Raw genomic sequence first — 19,346 nt, 5'->3', positions numbered from 1 at the left:
AAGGTGTCACTTTGATTTTTCAGCATGGGAAGGAGGAGACAGAAATGTTGCATCTGTCCCTCGCTAGGAATACTAAACACTAGGCAGATCCACATTTTCTACTCACTATCGATACCCTCCACACGCACTTCTGGAGCTTATGAATGATGGCATCATCGTCCATCCATTCCCTACTATCCATACATACTACATAGCCCCCGGGTTGTATTTACTCCACTTCAAAACTGCTACCTGCTGTTCTAAACTATCTTAAGCCCTTCTGAGTAGATGGTCTGCAATGCTGCCTTCCAGACCATCTCTGATTGGCCTTAGCATCTGACATTATCTTCTTTCCTCCAGCACCTCTTCTCTACTCTTTGTGTCCATTTCATCCTGGACTGCCAGCAATCAATGTTTTTCATTAGTCAGCAGCTGTTATTTCTCTATTAATATGCCACTGATCCAACTATGGTCCATTAAGCTGAAGGACATTCCTTGTCCCATTTTTCCCATTAGAAGTTCATCAATCTATTCAACCCTCATTATCTCTCCAAGAGATTTTGGTCCAGGCTTTGTGAAGCATGCTTTCTTTGCATTACCTACTCAACCACATACCCACAGGACTGCAAAGTTTTCCTTCTCTACCCTTTTCCCCCATTCCTTCCACCTGATCTTTAAGTTGCAAATTAGGTATCTTGGAATAAATCTACAATACTGCAAAGAATGCTGGTTTGTTCTTATGAAGTGAACCATCCAGTCTTCCTTGCCCCAAAATTTCTACAGATCTATAATGAAATATAGAAATAAGGAACAAACAATTTGTTCTCCATTGTGTTGATTTTTGCAATACCTGGGCAATGACGGCAGAATAAATGAGAAGGATGGATGTACATTTATGTTAAAAGAGAGACTGTGGAAAGGGAGTGGGGGGGGGTCAAGGTATTTTTGTTTTCAAACAACTGGAATAGTTAAAGGAAAGAAGACCTGCCCACACAGGAGGATGGGAAATATAAGAAGCAGGAGAAACCGGCATTCAGCACCTAAAATTATTTGATAGTTCTGGTTTCTATGTTTTTCATTGCTGGGTGTGAAAAAGCTAAATGCTTTGAATGTTTGCCCTTTGTACAGCTGCCTTAGTGATCCATGAATGAAATTATAAATGAATCAGGGGAAAAGCCCAGAAGATTTTCAATGGGAGCATGGGAATCTCAAGAAATCAAAGAACAAGAACTCTTTGGTTTCATCTTCAACTCAAGGGTGGGGAAATACATAGAATTTGGCATGTTCTGTACAAAACTGCAAGCTAATAATTCCAGCATCCATCTATACACATTAATTAAATTAATCAAATGTTCAAGAATTATGCTATCAGTGGAACACTATTTGGACATCTATATGACACATTTCACTATCCTTTTAAAATTATGATTGACGGTGTGAGGGCTGACAAGACACACCTTCTGCATCAATTATGCAATGTCCATCACCCTTCATTCTATACCTGAAGAATAATTTCTCCATTGGAAGCCCCATTTTCAGGATTGGTAGAAATATGGCCTTGATGTATTCATATATTTAAGTTCCTTTTATTTTATTGTGAAGTAAGATAAACAAAGTTCCTTCCTACTCTGATATTCTATGTTCTGTGTTAAATATATTAAGTAAACCAATTCAGATGTGAATATTTAAAATAAATAAAATCTCTTTCTCTTTCTGTTTGTAGATACATGATGTGTGCAGCTCTTTCTAATAACATTTATATATTTATATATTAAATTTATTTACACCAGAAAATTTTGTTTCTATGAGCATTTTTCTTTCTTTTTTCCCTTCTTTCCTCTTTATTATAAAATGTTAAGGAACAAAGAACAAAGAAAGGAGGAGGAGGAAATGCTTCTGTTGTTACCCTTTCACCTTTGCGATTAACTTTATTGCACAGATAGCAGAAGCTGAAATAAAATAGCTTTTCCTGAAAGAGAACAATTCATAGGTCATTCCAGAAGGGAAATACAGGAGCAGGGAAAGGACAATGGCACACATTCCCTCTTCTCTGGTGGTTTGGCTGCTGCTGATGTTGGTGCTACAAGGTGACAGATGGGGTGGGTGGGATGTAAGAAGGGAAAGTAGGGATCTTTGGTCTTGACTCCAAGAAGAAAAACTGATCTATAATGTCTAGTTAGTGTAAAGCTGAGGCCTCTTTCACCCATGCTAGAGAGCAAGGATTAATGTTTCAAAGAAAAAAAATAGCAGCTCCTTTCCCTAATCCTAAATTCCTTGAGAGATGATTCAGTGTAATTTCACCACAGTAGGAATGTATATGCTCTACAATCTCAGAGATGCTCTGAAAATAAAAGAGTAAAAAGAGATGGGCTATGCACAGTAGTCTTCCCCACGCTGGAATCTTGATAAATTGGTTTATAACTCCCATTATTCTTTAGCCAGGATGGTCAGGAGGCTTGGGATGATTTGGGAATTAAAATCCAACAAAGCCTCAAACCATTGGCTAGGGAAAGTTATCCTAGAGAGTGGCAGAAAACGTTCTCTTGCATATTTGTGGCAACGTAAAACATTTCTTTTTCAAAAAGACACTGTTCGCTGAAATCCCATCTGGTGGTGACTGAGAACTGTGGCGTGTGTAGATTGAGCTTAGCTTCTGTTTTAGTCCTCTTAGTTCACAGACATGGGAAATAAAAAGCAGAAGTTTTGCATTGAAACCCCAACCTCCATGATATTCAGGAGTGAATCATATCTGTCATAGATTAGAACAGAGGAGAAGAAACATATTCTGAATATTTGCATTTATTGTGTTCATATCCTGTCTTTTTCTATGCGTTTGAAATCATGAACTAAAGACCTGTTTAATCTGGTATTCTCATACCCAATATTGAACATCTTCAGACCAGGGAAAGGGAGAGATCTTTTCGCAGCCAAGGGATATATTTTAGACAATATCTTTTTGAGGGGCAGTAGCTTGCTTTAGTCTTCTGAAGCCAGAAAAAACATGAATTATGGGATAAGGAGTGAACTTCAGGGCTCTTCCCATTGTTGAGATGAATTGCTTTCCACCCAAGCAAAAGTCAACAAAATTCTATAATATTTGCTAATCCTAACATATGTGCTGCATGCTGCCTCTATGCTTATTCCCGATCCCCCAATTTACCTCTAAGATAAGCATGGAAAAGTCCAAGGGAGAAGGGGAGGGGGAGGGAGAAAGAGAAAGAGAGAGGGGGGGGGAAGAGAGAGGTCCCATTTTAATACTTGAACAGCTACTGACCATTTAAGTGTATCTCATTCGTGTGGATAAAAGGAAAGCAATGTCATGAGGATGCATTAGGGAAAAAAATGTTTGTGCTGCACAATAGTTAGCCAATAAAGGAGAATATTCATAGGTCAGAATTGAATGAGGGATCCTTGGTGCTCTCTGAGCTTGACTGCAAGTGAAATGACTTGCAAATGTTTTATTACCCAAACTAGGTAACATCATCAGTGCTGAGTAATTAAATGTCTGCAAAAAAAAACAACAACAACCAAGGTCAGAGCCCACTAAGGACCTCTCACAGTAGTTAGCAACAAAGATGTACAGATTCCGTGTCCACTGATGTTTCTTGTTTTAGTGTTTGGGAAGAGTTAAGCCAAATGTTTAAGTCTGATCTGGTAGAGCCGTATTTCCCAACTTGGCAATTTTAAGATATGTGGACTTCAACTCCAAGAATTCTCAGCTGGGCTGGCTGGGAAATTCTATGACCTCAAGTTCACACATGAAAAATTTGTATTAAAAATTTGATGTGCCTATTTATTAATTATAAAAAAAAGTAAAACAGAAAAAACAAAAAGTACAGCTCAACACCCGATCTCAACAGACCGGTCTTAGAGGGCCCCATTTACAAAGAATAGAGCAGAGGATGAAAATAATGCACTTATTATTTTTCCATGCTCGACTGCATCTCCAGGGGAGTATTCTTGCAAGATTACACACATGAACAACTGCTGTTTTGGTGCAAGAAGAAAGTGCATTCTCAAAGAGAACCTAAGTAATACAATGGGCCCAGTTACACACATTCTGCATAGGTGGTCTTTGACTTAGGAACACAATTGGGATCAGAATTTTGGTTGTGAATTTTGGTTTGCCAACGCAGCCGCCATGGATGCTGGAAGGCGAGCTCCGTCTTCCACATCCTATTTTGAATTGCTGGGGGATCCTGGAAAGAGTCAAAAGTTGCCCTATAGGGGCGGCAAGCAAGGAGGGGACCCCCGCTTGATCGTGGAAGGGTAGTAGTTCTTCTGCTTGATCCAGAGCAGCCCTCCAAACGAATGAACAAACGAAAGACCAGCCAAAGAAATATGGCCCGTCACTAGGCTGCAGACAGCCAAAGTCAAACTTACCACCAGGCACCTACAAAGCAGCGCAGATGAGACTGGATGAGATCTGGACCTCTCTTCAATCCTAACTATTTTTTCTACCTGTATAAGCTGCCCAAAGTATTTCCCCCCCTCCCCTGTGGAGAGAGGGAAGGGAAACTTTATCCCACCCTCTAAAAACAGCAGTGACTGACTATCCAGGGGAATTTAAAATGCTGAAAAAATAACCTGATTTTAACTGGATTTCTATCTTTCTAAAATTTGAGGACTAAAAGATTTATTATTCTTATTGAAGATTTGGTTTCTTATTTACAAAAAAGAAGTAAAATTGGAAAAAGGATTATAAAAATTTTGGATTTAAAAAAATAGGCGACAACTTGTGGCTAAACCTGATATTACAACTTGTTATCATCTAAAAGAGACTTGGCTTGAAGCCCAGACTATAGATAACACTTTTGTAACCCTGGCAGATATCAGCTGTGAGAAGCCCAGCAATGTTCTATACTCAGTGACAAAATTATTTTCATCTTCTGGTTGTAAAGCTTTTAACTTAACATACCACTAAGAGAGCATGGATAAAGATCAGGAACAGATTTTCTCTAAGTTGAAAGCAATATATGAAACTATTCTTATAGCTTCTGATGAAATAAGAAGCTACAGAAAAGAACAAGATGTCAGCCTAGATATACAAACCCAAACATTGATTACAACTAAAGAACCAACTATACAGAATATAATAGAAGAAGTGGAACAATCAAATACTATGATAGAAGATTCAACTGATCAACAAACACAGTTAATAGAAAACCCAGAAAAGGGACTGACAACACTGAAAATGGAAAAGATTCTCTATATAAACCAGAAGAAACCTGAGGATCAAGAAGAAGAACAGATTGAAGGGAAGATAAATATTTCAGGACAACTAAGTCAAGATGGGCAAACAGATTTGTTAGCCCTTCCAAAAAAAATGGTGACTGGATGGCCTTCTTTATCTCAAATATATATAATAACCAAGGGACATTTATTTGATGATTTAAAAGCATAGATATGGAAGGCAAGTTGGCAAAGAAAGAAAGCTAGAATAAGGCTGAAGAAAATTGGGGTTTTGATCTATTAGTGAGGATTAAAGTAGAATATATTCAAGTAGATAAGATGTGTACTTTGAATACTAGATCTTGTTATGAACTGAGATAAAGAAAATCTTGGTCATTTAAAACTTGGAAGTATAAATATTAAAAGTTAAATTTGAATATTGATTTGTTTATAAGGGCTGAATGTAAAAGTAACTAAGATATATATAAGCTAAAAATCTATTGATAAATGTAATAAATATGTTCTTACATATAATAAGAACTGTACTAGCTTAAATAACAGATGATAGACATTAAGAGAAAAAAAAGAGGAAGTATTTGATGTTGAAACAAGAGAAACTTTGATTACTAAATTTAAGACATTTGGAAATTAGTAGAAAATAAGAATGTTATATTGTATTATTAATTAGATCAGGGCTTTTCAACCTTTTCACCCATTGTACCAGTTTTAGGATATGGCAACATCCAACCAGTCATCTAGCAAGGTGTCAAAAACTTGATGACCAAAAAAAAAAAAAAAGGAAAAAAGTGATAAAGTACAGGTAGTCCTTGACTTACAACATTTTGCTTAGTGACAATTCAAAGTTACAATGGCACTGAAAAAAGTGCCCCCCAAGCCACAGCCGAGCAAGACACCTGCCTGCCTGCCCAGCCACGCTCTTCCTCCTGTCCGAGGTGTTCATTGTTGTGAACATTTCTGTTGAGGATTGGCAGTGGAGGTGTGGTGGGGGGGGTGTTTGGTTTTTATTCCCCGTCTGCTGGGTGGTTGCAGCAGGTTTTGGTCACTTCACATAACCCTGGGACACTGTGACCATCATAAATATAAATCAGTTGCCAAGCATCTGAATGTAAATCATAAGACCCTGGAGATGCTGCAACATTCCAGCTGATCGGTGCTTCATCTGGGCTCAGCAGAAGCACCAGGATCAGTGCTGCTTTCCAGCTGATCGACGCTGCTTCTGGGCTCAGCAGAAGCACCAGGATCAGTGCCGAGCTCCAGTTGGAGCCTGGCGCTGATCCTGGTGCTTCGGCTGAGCCCTGACAGCCCTGCAGCTCCAGCCATCTCTTGCTCAGGCTTGTGCGATGCTGCCACCAGTTCAGCTCATTCCCCTCCCCTACTACCACTTTTCTAGGATGGCCACATACCACCTACCAGGTGCCAATGTACCACAGGTGGTACCGATACCACTGGTTGAAAAGCCCTAAATTAGATGATGTAAGATGATGAGAAATAGAATGTATTTAAATCGACAAGACGTGTATCCTGAATATTAGACTTTGTGATGAATTGTGATAAAGGGAACTTTGGTTACTTAAAACTTGGATATTATAAATATTAAATGTTAGTTTAAATATTAATGGGAAACTAAAAATTGGGAAAAACTAATTAGGACATTGATTGTCTATAAAGAATGAATGTTAAATCAACCAGGCAAGTATAAGCTAAAAATTATCAATAAATATAAGAATATTATTTTTATTTAATTGATATAAGAAGAATTGTATTAGTTTAAAAATGAGATAATAAATACTAAGGGGAAAAGAGAGGAAATATTTAATGTGATAGTTTGAGACTTGTACTAAAGATATTTGTATGTCATTGAATTATCAATTAACTCAGCTGCCACATTACTTTTTAAATACTTAAATGTAAAATTAAAAAATCAATAAAACATTTTTAAAAAACACATTTTTTTCCATGCTCGACTGCATCTCCAGGAGAGTATTCTTGCAAGATTTCACACATAAACAACTGCTGGTCTGATGCAAGAAGAAAGTGCATTCTCAAACAGAACCTAAGTAATACAATGGGCCCAGTTACAGACATTTTGCATAGGTGGTCTTTGACTTGGGATCAGAATTTTGGTTGTGAAGTGAAGCAGACTTTATGTGAGTCATCCCAAGACTGAACAAAATTTTACACCCATTTTCCCATAGTCATTAAGCAAATCATATGGACATTAAGAAAAACATGCAACTGTTAAGCAAATCTGGCTTCTACAATTGATATTGTTGAACACTAGTTGGGAAGGTCGCAAATTGCGATCATGTGAACACAGAATGCTGCAACTGGTCATAAAGGTGAGCTATGTGCCAAACACATATATTGTGATTATGTGACTGCCAGGGTGATTTAACAGTCATAACTTCAAGAACAATCCTAGTGGACAATTACTTAAATATGAGCCAGCAGTGTGCTGCAGCTACCAAAAAACCAACACAGTTCTAGGCTGCATTAACAGAGGGATAGAATCAAGATCACGTGAAGTGTTAATACCACTTTACAATGCCTTGGTAAGGCCACGCTTGGAATATTGCATCCAGTTTTGGTCACCACAATGTAAAACAGATGTTGAAACTCTTTCTAGAGTGCAGAGAAGAGCAACAAAGATGATCAGGGTACTGGAGGCTAAAACATATAAAGAACAATTGCTGGAATTGGGTATGTCTAGTTTAATGAAAAGAAGAACTAGAGGTGACATGATAGCAATATTCCAATATCTCAGGGGTCGCCTGAGTCAAGCTAGTCAAGAGAGTCAAGTACCTGGATGGAAACTAATCAAGGAGAAAAGCAATCTAGAACTAAGAAGAAATTTCCAGTTAAAACAATTAACCAATGGAACAACTTGCCTCCAAAAGTTGTGAATGCTCCAACACTAAAAGTTTTTAAGAAGAGATTGGACAACCATTTGTCCGAAATAGTACAAGGTTTCCTGCCCCACAGGAGGTTGTACTAGAAGACCTCCAAGGTCCCTTCCAATTCTGTTATTCTGTTCTATTCTAATAGATTGTGTATCAGTTTTCCCAACTTCATTGTAACTTTCAGCTGTAGTTAAATGAATAAATCACACTTATGAAGAGAGTATTTCAGTCCAAGTTTAAATACATTTACTCTTTCCCAGAGTCATAGGATCCTATAGTCCTTAGGCCAGAAGAAGCTAACACGGGATGTACCACCATCCAATCTACAGATGGATACTCTCCTACCGTCATATTACAAAATTAAAATCAAGTACCTAAAGACCAAGCTCTGATACACCCAAGTTGAAATGCAGCATTGCATGCACTCTGATATTTGTGCTACAAATATAAACCTGTAATATAATTGCCAGGCATATTTAATTTTATTAATTTTATAACTGGGAAGAGTTTTCAACCAAAGTCTCTTGTTTTGAGTGTACATATACAGTTCTTTTTTTTTTTTAGTTTTCTCTTCTGTCTTTGAAATAACTTTCTTTTGTTTTTGTTTCTTCAGGTGGTGTTAGAGTAAAAGCAGGTAGGCAATACAGTTCAACGGAAAACCTTTCTACACAGGAAGAAATGGATATTAAATTGCATATATTAGGGATGGTACAGACATAAGAGATCCAGCTATTCTTCTATATGATTTTTCTTGGGTGACAGACATTATTAATGGCCCTAATTATTCTTCTCAGATATTCTGCTGACATATAATATAAAGACTCTCATGGCCCACGGTTGACTGCTGATGACTACCCAAATACATCCATGTGGTTTTCTCATGGAAACATGAAAAGGATTTGTCTTTGCCTTCTTCCAGGACATTTTCTCAACTTCCCAATCTAATTCAGAATCTTGAATGTTCTAGTGGTGTCCCATCTAAATATTAACCAGGACCAAAACATCACATTGACATAATAACACATTAAAATTGAGATCAGAAACAAGTAAGATTTCTGCTTGTGGCCTAGCCCTAGATGAACCTCAAAGTATACAATTTAAAAATATAAGCTTTGGCTACTAATGAGCCCAACTATTAAATCTAAAGCTACTTTTTCCAATCTATTTGCAACTAAAAGCATGGACTACTGCTCCATCCCTCCCAGCTGTAACTGAAAGTACTCACTGTCAAACACCAAAAAAAGGCCTTAAGTTGATAACACTGGGGGACCATTTATCAAATCTGTATGTGAACAACCAATAGCTCCAAAGCTACATCCAGCTCAAATCCATTTTTCCAGCCTTCCGAATCTCTTCTGGTGATTCTGCACCAGAGACAGCACCAACCCTCAACCAACCCATGCAAGCCCCACCCCCCAGCAGTTCACTTCCCAATGATCCTGACCTGATGTAAACTCCCCATCACAAGACCCATCCCAAGCCTCTCACTGATGACTCATACCTGACCCATCACAAGATGCATCACAAGACCCTCACTCAACACACCCTTAAAAATAGAAGAACACTTATCCTGACTTTTCCTAAACTCCACTGAAGATGTTACCTAGCCTGGTAACGAAACATTCAGAAACCAACCCACAAGCTCAGAGAACGAACCTTCACCCTCATTCTACACCCGAGCTATAGATACTCATCACTGTTGTAAATTAACAATGGCTTTTCCAAAACAAAACTACTGGACACCCTAAAATAGATTTGAGATTGTTTTAATAAACAAACGATAAAATTGAAAGAAGAGAGAAACTCTCATAATTCCGCCATGCCTGATGTGGTTCTGACCACTTTGCAACACTGCCCCACTTTGCGGCTCTGAGTGCCCTATCCTTCATTTTCCAGTTTTCCAGCACTGTTGTGTGGCATAGGCACTGCATTCTAACAGCATCCAGGCAACATTTTCATGTATAATGTGGAATATTAATAGAAATGTTTTAAAGCAAATTAACATTAAAAAGGATAACATTTTTGCCAGTAGAAATGTTGTTGGATGGTCGTGATATTCTTCTTGTTGTAATCCTTCTTCTTTCCTCCCAGCTTGCGGGCAGCCTATGACATCACGGATTGTTGGAGGGCAGGCAGCTGTTGAAGGGGCATGGCCCTGGCAAGCCAGCATTTTTCAAGCTAACAAGCCGATTTGCGGAGGTTCCCTCATCAACTCCAACTGGGTAGTTTCTGCAGCTCACTGCTTTTTTTTGTGAGTAGACAATAGACACTACACACAGGCATGGTCGAGCTTTGCTCGAGAACCATGTTGGAAGGGACCATGGAGGTCATCTAGTCCAACCCCCTGCTCAGGCAGGAAGCCCTATATAATTTCAAACAAATGGCTGTCCAGCATCTTCTTAAAAACTTCCAGTGTTGGAGCGTTCACCACTTCTGGAGGCAGGTTGTTTCAATGGTTAGGCAAAGCAGAAGAATTTTGGGTGTGGTGGCTAGAAGGTCTTTCCATAGGGCAGAGCAGCAAGACTGTCTCATGCAGCAGTTGCTCAAAAGATACTGAAGCTACTGTATGCTGCCAGAAAAATAAACTAGGTCAGTCAAATACACCCTCTGAAACTCCCTGAAATTAGCCAAGTAGATTGAGGTGAGACAGATCTTCCAGTCTGTTCATATTCTATACAGTAAACAGAAGTGGAGGTCTCAGCCTCAAATACCAATGACATAAATCAGTCCCAGCTTTTGTGGAAGCAAACTGGCAGACTATTAGAAAAGAGGAATAGAAGAAAATAACCTTCATTATTCTTCATTATTGAGCCTGAGCAAACATCAAGCTTTGCAAAGTCCTGCCAAATGCAATGCTTTTGCTGTTTAAATCAGTGTTTCTAAACCTTGGTATCAATTTGACACTAGCTGGAGAAATGTGGGAGTTAAAGTTCACACATCTTAAAGTTGTCAAAGTTGAGAAGCACTGGTTAAAACTAAAGGCATCTCAAAGAGTATTTTGTATTTTTTATATTTTTGTAGAATTCTATTTATACCATTTTATCTTTTAATATTATAAGCCACCCAGAGCTATCCTGTGGTAAGATAGGTAGCCAATAAATTTGATAAATAAATAAAGTGAAAACATCCTAGGGAAAAGCAGATTCAAACAATTATATTATTATTTAAAAAAAATAAAACATTAATAATTATAACACTCACAGCTTTTAAAATACAGTATTTCACTTCTTTCAGCAGATAGTTCTTTTCCTTTGGCTACATTAAAGACAAAAAAAATATACATTGGCTCACCATAATTTATCATGTACAAGGATTGAATCAAAACTTGAATCCAGGGAGAGAAGGGTCTTATTGACTTTTTGCAAGAAGTAATTGAATATGATTGGCATTGATAATGGACATTAATGATATCCAAATAATAGACATTGCAGCCAAGAAAAGTTATTTCCTAAGTAGCAATAACCTACCCATAACTTTGCAGTGGTGGAGAAATGGATTTCCAGGCACAATTGGATCCAGGAGACTTAATCTACTATCCTACTCAGCTGTGCAACAAGTAATTTAAACTAAAGAATTAATGAGTTTTTAGCTCCAAGGGTATTCACAAATATGGTTTTAAAAATCAAAATAGCAATTGTGAAGGTGCATTCAGAACTGCTCTCATTTTTTAATATGGACCATATATTATACAGGAAGTACATAAAAAGTGGGCTGAATTTAGATCACACTGTCATAGCCACCATCTTGATTTTTTTACCACATTCTGCAAACACTCCTGCATAAGCTTTATTTCACCTTTGATTCTCAACTTTCAGCCCTATATCACCCTATGAAGTACAGTTGGGTGCTTATAAACTCTTGGACCCTTCTCCTAATATGGTGACATCGGCCGTTAAACGTGTTATCTCCCATCCTGACTACAATGGCAAGGCTGGCTCCATTGGAGACATTGCTTTAGTGGAGCTGAATTCCCCAGTGACTTTCAGTGACTATATCCTTCCCATCTGCTTGCCAGCATCTTCTGTGGATTTTCCTGCAAACACAAAATGCTGGGTCACCGGATGGGGACAGATTGGGTATTCAGGTGAGGAAAACTGGAGGAAACATTTTTAATTGTTCTTAAAGAAATCCAGAAAGTTGGACTATATGTGATTTTTTTTTTTTTGCTTGTTTGTTTGCTTTTTTCTTCAATAATACACATTTGTTATTTGGAAAAAGAAAGCTGCTGAGGCTGCTTTTTCTATGTGGGTTTTAAAGGTTTTTCATAACCTTCCTCAACAATGATCTGATGCATGTTGCATCATACATAGCGAAGTCTTGGGAGTTGTCATTGAGTAATTTGAGTGAGGAAGTCCATCTCTATGAAATGTTTTATCTGGTTTGAATAAAGAAGAGTGATGGAACTGGAAAACCAAAGTACATAGGTGAGTATCCATCAAAATAATCTATTACATGGAGAACTGGAAGAGAGAGTGGTAGGTTTCAAAGTACAGATGAGTTGTTTGCACTTACCTGGAAGAAGTTAGAGTACTAGTTTGGGAAAGTCAGCAAAAACCTTTCTGAAACATCACTGAGGGCAAACTAATGGAAGTCGTTTTTTAAATACATATGTTTAAAAAATATGGGGAGTGCAGTTTTTCATGACTCTCAACAATATACAATAAAAAACAAGATTATACAAATGGCAAGTTGTATTCCACAGCATAAGTACACATTATAAACCTGCCCAGATGTTGATGAAATACAATATGTCTCCCAGAATCTTTCATCACTCATCTTCCTGCCTGAGACTACTAGGAATTGTGGTTTAACAACATCTGGAGGTCTATATATTGTGCATAAATCTGTTATCTTTGCATTCTGGGAATGAAAATTGTCCCATTTTTTTCTTCTACAGAAGACTTGGCATTCCCCAAAATCCTTCAGGAAGTGGAGGTACCCATCATAAATCGTGATACTTGCAACAATCTCTATAATATAAGCAAAGGATATCAGTTACAAACTGATCTTGTCAAGGCTGATATGATCTGTGCAGGGTACAAAGAAGGTGGAAAGGATGCCTGTCAGGTAGGATATTCTAAAACCTATTCTTTAGAGAAGCAAAATGACATGTAAATATAAAGTCCTAAGCAAGTAAAATAAAGTTCTATAAGTGTCCTCACGGTCCTGAGAAGGAATTAAATGTATTAAGCATTTGTTATAAGCACTTGTTAAACTGATTCAAAAGACCAAAGGTGCAAAAATATGGTCCACAATTTCTTCGGGGTTCTCCAGGCTAAAAGTAACCTCCACCTCTGGATCTCTTCAATGATAAAACTTTTCCAAACACATAAAAAAAACCATCTGCACTACTTGTGGTCTATATTTGGGTGCAGGCCTTTCTGAACATAAAGATAGAGGCCATCACTATTCAAAGAGATGATTAAGAAATATGACCATCCGCATCTTCTTCTTTTTTGCATAGGAAGTTGTGGGGAGAAAAGGTTATAGATAGCAGAATGTAAAACTTCAATCCTGAAAACCAAAAATTTGCTTGGCCTTAACCACTTTTCAGGAGTGGTCCTTGAAATGCAATGCAAAGTTTGCTGGGACTCTCAAGCTGATGGAAAATATGAGATCCTGGCGTAGACATAATCAGTCATAGAGTTTTTCTTTCCTATCTTAGAGAAGCCATTCCCAATTATCAGTTCTCTTTTTTTTATCCTCTGCAAGGGCGGTAAAAAAAAGGGGGGGGTTCCAACCAATTAAAAAAGAAAAAGAAATCTTATTCAATGACCATGTAAGTTTGGGTCTGTGGGCAGTCTGTCATTTAATTTCATTTATCTAGAAAAAAAGCTTTGTTAAACTCAGTTGTGTTAATTTCTGAGTAGGCCTTCCTACTGCAATCACACAATATGCTTAATCTGTTTAAAGAATTATCCTTTTTTTTACAATACACTGAATCATAATACCACCAAGGGGGGCTGGGTTAGCATAATATGCAAAGCTACAATAACACTCAGCCAGAATAAATCTATGAAAGCTTAAGTACTTAGGAGTATTAGGACCTTGTAACTCAAGGCTAAGTGGGGCTTCAGACTACAATGGGAGTGTAATGGTAGATGGGAGACAGGAAGAAGTGCCACAATGTTATGTGCTCCTGGCCACTTTCCTTCATGACCAGAGGCAAGCTCGCCTGACCAATAACCAGCCAAGACACAGTGAAGGCCTTTTGTTTCATTTATTGCAATAAGCGGGGAGAGAAGCTATCAAAGCCTGGTTCTCTCCAAAGTTTTAACCCAAAATATTCTCTTCTTTTATGCAGTCCTGTCCCCAGCCGCTACATCCCTCCTCTTTCCCATTGGCTGAAGTATTATGAGGTTACACTCTTTCTGTCCACTTATACATATTTCCTGATAACATATTAAATCATATTCACATATACAATAAGAAAAATTAGACATTTAAATGGTTATTTTAAACTCTGTAGATATTTATGTCCCCTTTTTAGAACAATAAAACACTGTTTTTCAATTCAGTGTGCCTTTCCTAGCTAGCCATTTCCTCTTACAGTTATTTTTTTATGGTCTGTCTTCTTTCTTTTCCCATCCTAAGACCCAGCTATTTTTGCCCATGTGTTTATCTTCCTTTCTTTATGCTCTCCTTTCCTGGTTCCCATATATTATTAGTTTTTTTCTGCACTCAGTAAATTTCCACTGCAGCAAATTCAATTTTAAATTTCTCTTTCAATATTAAATTCTGAAGACCTTTCTTTTACTTCTATTAGCAATAATCAGATAAGTGGCAGCTGAGCCCTCCAAATGAATAGGGCATGACAAGTGTCTCAGAAGGACCATGGATATTTTCAGACTTGTAAGATCATTAATGTAACCTTACAATAGAGCTAGCCCGCCAGGGTGTGCATCTTGTCTGGGTTGACAGGGTGAAAGTAGCTTTGATCTGCAGCTTCTTAAAGCAACTGCATCACTTCCCGCAGCTGCTTTAAGCAATTGCAGAGCTGAGCCACCTCCATGGCCTACTTGTTCCAAAGCATTTGGGAGGATTCAAATTCACAGTGCTGCACTGTCCTCCTTAACATATGGTCTACGTGTATTTGTCAAGAGATTCCCATCATAAGTGAGGGACAGCAATATATATTATCTCTGACTCACTCCATGTCCCAGTCACCTTTGGCAACAAGGTCGAGGGAAGGGGGAAATTATGTAATTATTAAAAATTACATACTCACTTATGTAATATTTTAATATTCATTTTTACTATCAAACTTTGGAATTTATGGCTGCTTGTTATTCCTTATATGAGATGCACTTTTACAACATGAGATTTTTCAATTATATTTTTACAGCATCTGTAAACAGAGGATGGGCTTCTAAAGATTTAAAACATATGAAAAGTGTAGTCCACTGACTTCCAGAAAATGCATGTGGTCACTCTTCCTGTACAATGGAGATCAATTGCTGATTGACATCAAGATTTGATATGTACTTACTCATGCCTTCCATGTTCAGTGGGGTTTTCTACTCAGGAAAAGGAATAGTTAACTAATCTGTTCTTAGGAATTTCACTGAGAGCAAAAACAAATATGCCAAATATAATAAATGGCAATAAATGGTAACCTTCCAAAAATAATAAATGCCAATAAATCCACTGGGACTTCCTTTTCAGTAGAATATAAAATTATGCTCTAATTCTTTCCCCTTTTTTTCAAATGACAAAAACTTGCTAGTATTTCCCATCAGCAAAGTTGATAAATAGTTGTCTTAAAAATATTTTAAAATTAAAACTGGTATGCTACCATCAGCAACAGTAGGATATAGTAGGACAGAAAGGACATGATTTGTTTCAAGTTTGGTAAAATTCTTCACATTAAGCTATATCTTACCTCCTGACTTCCTGGAAAAAATCTGGGCAGTTTTTGGCAACTTCCCTTTGCAGGAAAGATGGCAAGTCTCTTCTCTCTGTTAAGTCCCCCTAGACTTCCTGTATTGGCATCTGCGGTGCCATCCATTCTCCAGCCTTCCGCATCATCACCAGATCTCCAAGGCTCTCCCTCCCACCTCTCGCAACTCACATGCAGACAGTGCCAGCTTCTGAGGGCTTTCCCCAACCTCACCTGTTGTCCCCAAATTTGGATCTTAGCCTGGTGCCAAAGCCAATGAAGACCTACCAGACACAAGGTGCAGGATTGATTTCCTTTTATTGAAGCTCTTCAGCAAAAGGGGTCCCGGACAGCAAAATGCCAGGACCCAAAACAAAGGATCCAACAAGCTTTTATATAATTTTTCAAGGCGGGATTAAGACACATTGTCTAAAAGGCTTTTTGAAAGTTATCTAAAGGATCCTTTACTGGCTCCATGCCATCCCTATTTCTAAGTCTTAACTAATAAACACTTCAAAAGTTATCTAACAAGTGTTCTATTGGCTCTACTTCAATCCCATTCCTAAAAGTTAACTAACAGGCATCCTAGAAAACTTTTAGCAAGTCTTCTATTGGCTCTGTTTTAGCCCTATTGTTTATCTTAGCAATATGTCTTGTATAATATGCCTGACATGCTCTTGTTTTCTACATTGAAAGGGGTCCCACCTGTTCACACTCCCTCTTCCTTTATCTTTGTTATGCAGGCTTTGCAAATGCACATCTCTCGTCCTTCTGAGTTCATGCCATATCCTTTCATTTTTACAGCAAATGGCCCAGCTTCACCCACCCACACACCCCCATGGCACCTTACCCCTTTGTGCTCCTTACCTGGGACTCCCATCACTTTTCACTTAACCCGCACATCTTGGGGTTATGACAGCAACTGGTACTGCTTGGATTGCTATCACAAAATGATGCAGTCCTGTGACATTGCACTTCACAATCACATCAGCAATTCCAGTCCCAATTTCCATTGCAACTTGAGGACTACCTGCAATTTTTTTTAAAAAATGAGAATGTCATGGTGTTTTGCATAGCAGCTTTCCATGGATTAGGTCGATGTGGATAGAGTTGAAGAATCTCATTCTTATTCACTGAATGTTTCTTATCAGGAGGTAACTCCCTTTATCTCTTTTTTCTCCACAGGGTGATTCCGGAGGGCCCTTAGTCTGCAAATCCAATGGGGCCTGGACACTGGCTGGGGTGGTGAGTTGGGGGGAAGGCTGTGCTCAGCCCAACCGAGTTGGCGTCTATACATCAGTACCTTTCTACCTAGATTGGATCCAAAACAATATAAATACAAATAGTGGACTTTCAAACTTCCCCAGGGTGACTCTACTTTTGCTGATTTTTGTACCAACCCTCCTATAAAATACGCACCCTCAATCACTCCAGATATTAAATCTGTACCAGCAACACTATGAATTTGTACTTTTCTTGTGATACATTTTCAGCAAGCTGTTGACTAAGTGATTGATCTTGTCAGATTCTTTTGGGGATACAAGATTTATATATCATGAAGTAGTTGCTTAAGTTCCACTACAGACTGCAGAAAAGCAGTGTTTCATCTGTACCAGTGAGAGTCAAGTACTAAGAAATACTGACCAATTTGGTAGGGAAAAGAGAGGGAAATTGTATTGAGAACAGAAAATCCCACTTATCAAATAAGATCTAAGACAATAAGGCATATTCTGCCATCTGGTGGTGAAATATATATATGTAACCACTTTTTCGTGCGGCTGCTGATAAAAACAGGATTGCCAACATGATCACCAATGTCCGATAACGGATATAGCACAAGAAGAAGAACCACTTGTTACTGTATGTTTTTGTTGCACTGTAGCACTTCTAAGTCTGGATTTTAAAATTGTTTAAAACATTTGCACCTTATCTAGCTTTCATGGATTCTAGGCGGCCTAATGTACTTTTCCATTATTAATATTAAGTTGGCCCATACAAGCCATTGGTGCCGGATGTAGCTTGAGTTTTGCTTACCACCAGATGTGAATGCAAACGATTGTATTTTGTACACAGTGTTTATGGTACTTTTCATTATCAATATCAACTGGGGCCACACAACCTATTGGTGCATGATGTAGTTTGGGCTTTGCCTAGCACATGATGTGAATCCAAACAATTATGTTCTGTACAAAATGCTTATGGTTTAGTAGAGACTGCTGAACTGACCACTGTCCGTGGAGCTGAAGATAATGGCAAATATCCAAGTATCTCTATTGATATTCTACTTCAGTTAAGTTTATCAATATTGGGTAGTATGAACTGTACCACATTTCACAGTGGGAAGATGAAAGTGTTTCTATATTGGGAAAACATTCCTGTTAGAAAAAAAAGAACTTTCTAGTCCTTTCATCAGCATGCTAAGCTACTCAGAAAATGAGGAAACAGAAGTTTTGAATCTCTACAATCTTAATGTGAGCAATTTAATGCAACAACTGTGAAAAGAACTGTGGGCCAAACAGGAAGAAAACTATCTACCAGACTGCATGAACCCTCTCCTTGGCTATCAAAACAACCCACTATCCCTCATGTCCATCCACGAAGACTCAGAAGGACACAAGTTTGATCTAACCGAGACCACAGTTGTAACCTAAGCAAAATCAAGGAGAGAAAGAGAATTCCTTGAAGCCTGGTTCTCTACCAATAAGTCAATAAACAGACACATTGACATCAACCCAATCTACCAACCGCTGAGAACAAAATAATTACTTTAACTGCAATCCCAAAGGCAGATTTAAAACAAACAGGCACCCCACTGCACAGCAAAAATCACAACCCTTCCCCCCACAAGAAACCAGACCACGTTTGGGTCAGGGTACAGAAAGATTTGAAGAATTGGGAGAAGCTACAGTTATCTCTTATGGGAAGAACTGCAGTGATTAAAATGAATGTCCTCCCAAAATTTCTCTTTTTATTTCAAATGCTACCTATTTTAAAGAATGAGATTAATTTAAATGAATGGCAGAAAGGCATTAACAAATTTATTTGGGCAGGGAAAAAACCAAGGGTAAAGCTTAAAATTATGCAAGACTTCCGTGAGAGAGGTGGACTCAAGGTACCGAATTTGAAATTATATTATGATGCTGTGGCTTTAACACTAATTAGTGATTGGGTTAATTTAACAAATGTAGAAATACTCCATCTGGAGGGTTGGGATTTACTTTTTGGATGGCATGCCTATCTAATTTTTAATAAAAAAGTGGACCGGGTTTTTAAATCTCATATTATAAGGATTTCTCTACTTCGGGTTTGGAGGAAATATTATAAAAGTGATTTTAAAATACCATTATGGGCTATACCCGGGCATGCGATAGAGGGGATAAGGAGAGGAGTTAAGA

The 19,346-nt window shown here is 38.1% G+C and overlaps 1 protein-coding gene across 1 annotated transcript; it reads left to right on the top strand.

Annotated features, from left to right (window-relative positions):
- Positions 1–1,949: 1,949 nt before the first annotated feature.
- On the top strand, positions 1,950–17,411 carry LOC120309041 (serine protease 27-like). Its single transcript, XM_039345835.1, has 6 exons — positions 1,950–2,066; positions 8,686–8,706; positions 10,164–10,323; positions 11,888–12,156; positions 12,970–13,139; positions 17,137–17,411. The coding sequence occupies exons 1-6, from the start codon at positions 2,009–2,011 to the stop codon at positions 17,359–17,361; spliced, it is 903 nt and encodes a 300-aa protein (XP_039201769.1). The 5' UTR covers positions 1,950–2,008; the 3' UTR covers positions 17,362–17,411.
- Positions 17,412–19,346: the final 1,935 nt, after the last annotated feature.

Source organism: Crotalus tigris, unplaced genomic scaffold (genome assembly GCF_016545835.1).
Source record: "Crotalus tigris isolate CLP2741 ecotype Arizona unplaced genomic scaffold, ASM1654583v1 scf7180000017977.1317863, whole genome shotgun sequence".
NCBI classification, from domain to species: Eukaryota; Metazoa; Chordata; class Lepidosauria; order Squamata; family Viperidae; genus Crotalus; species Crotalus tigris.
The sequence above is the reverse complement of the archived record's forward strand: the minus strand, read 5'-3'. Positions and strand labels throughout refer to the sequence as shown.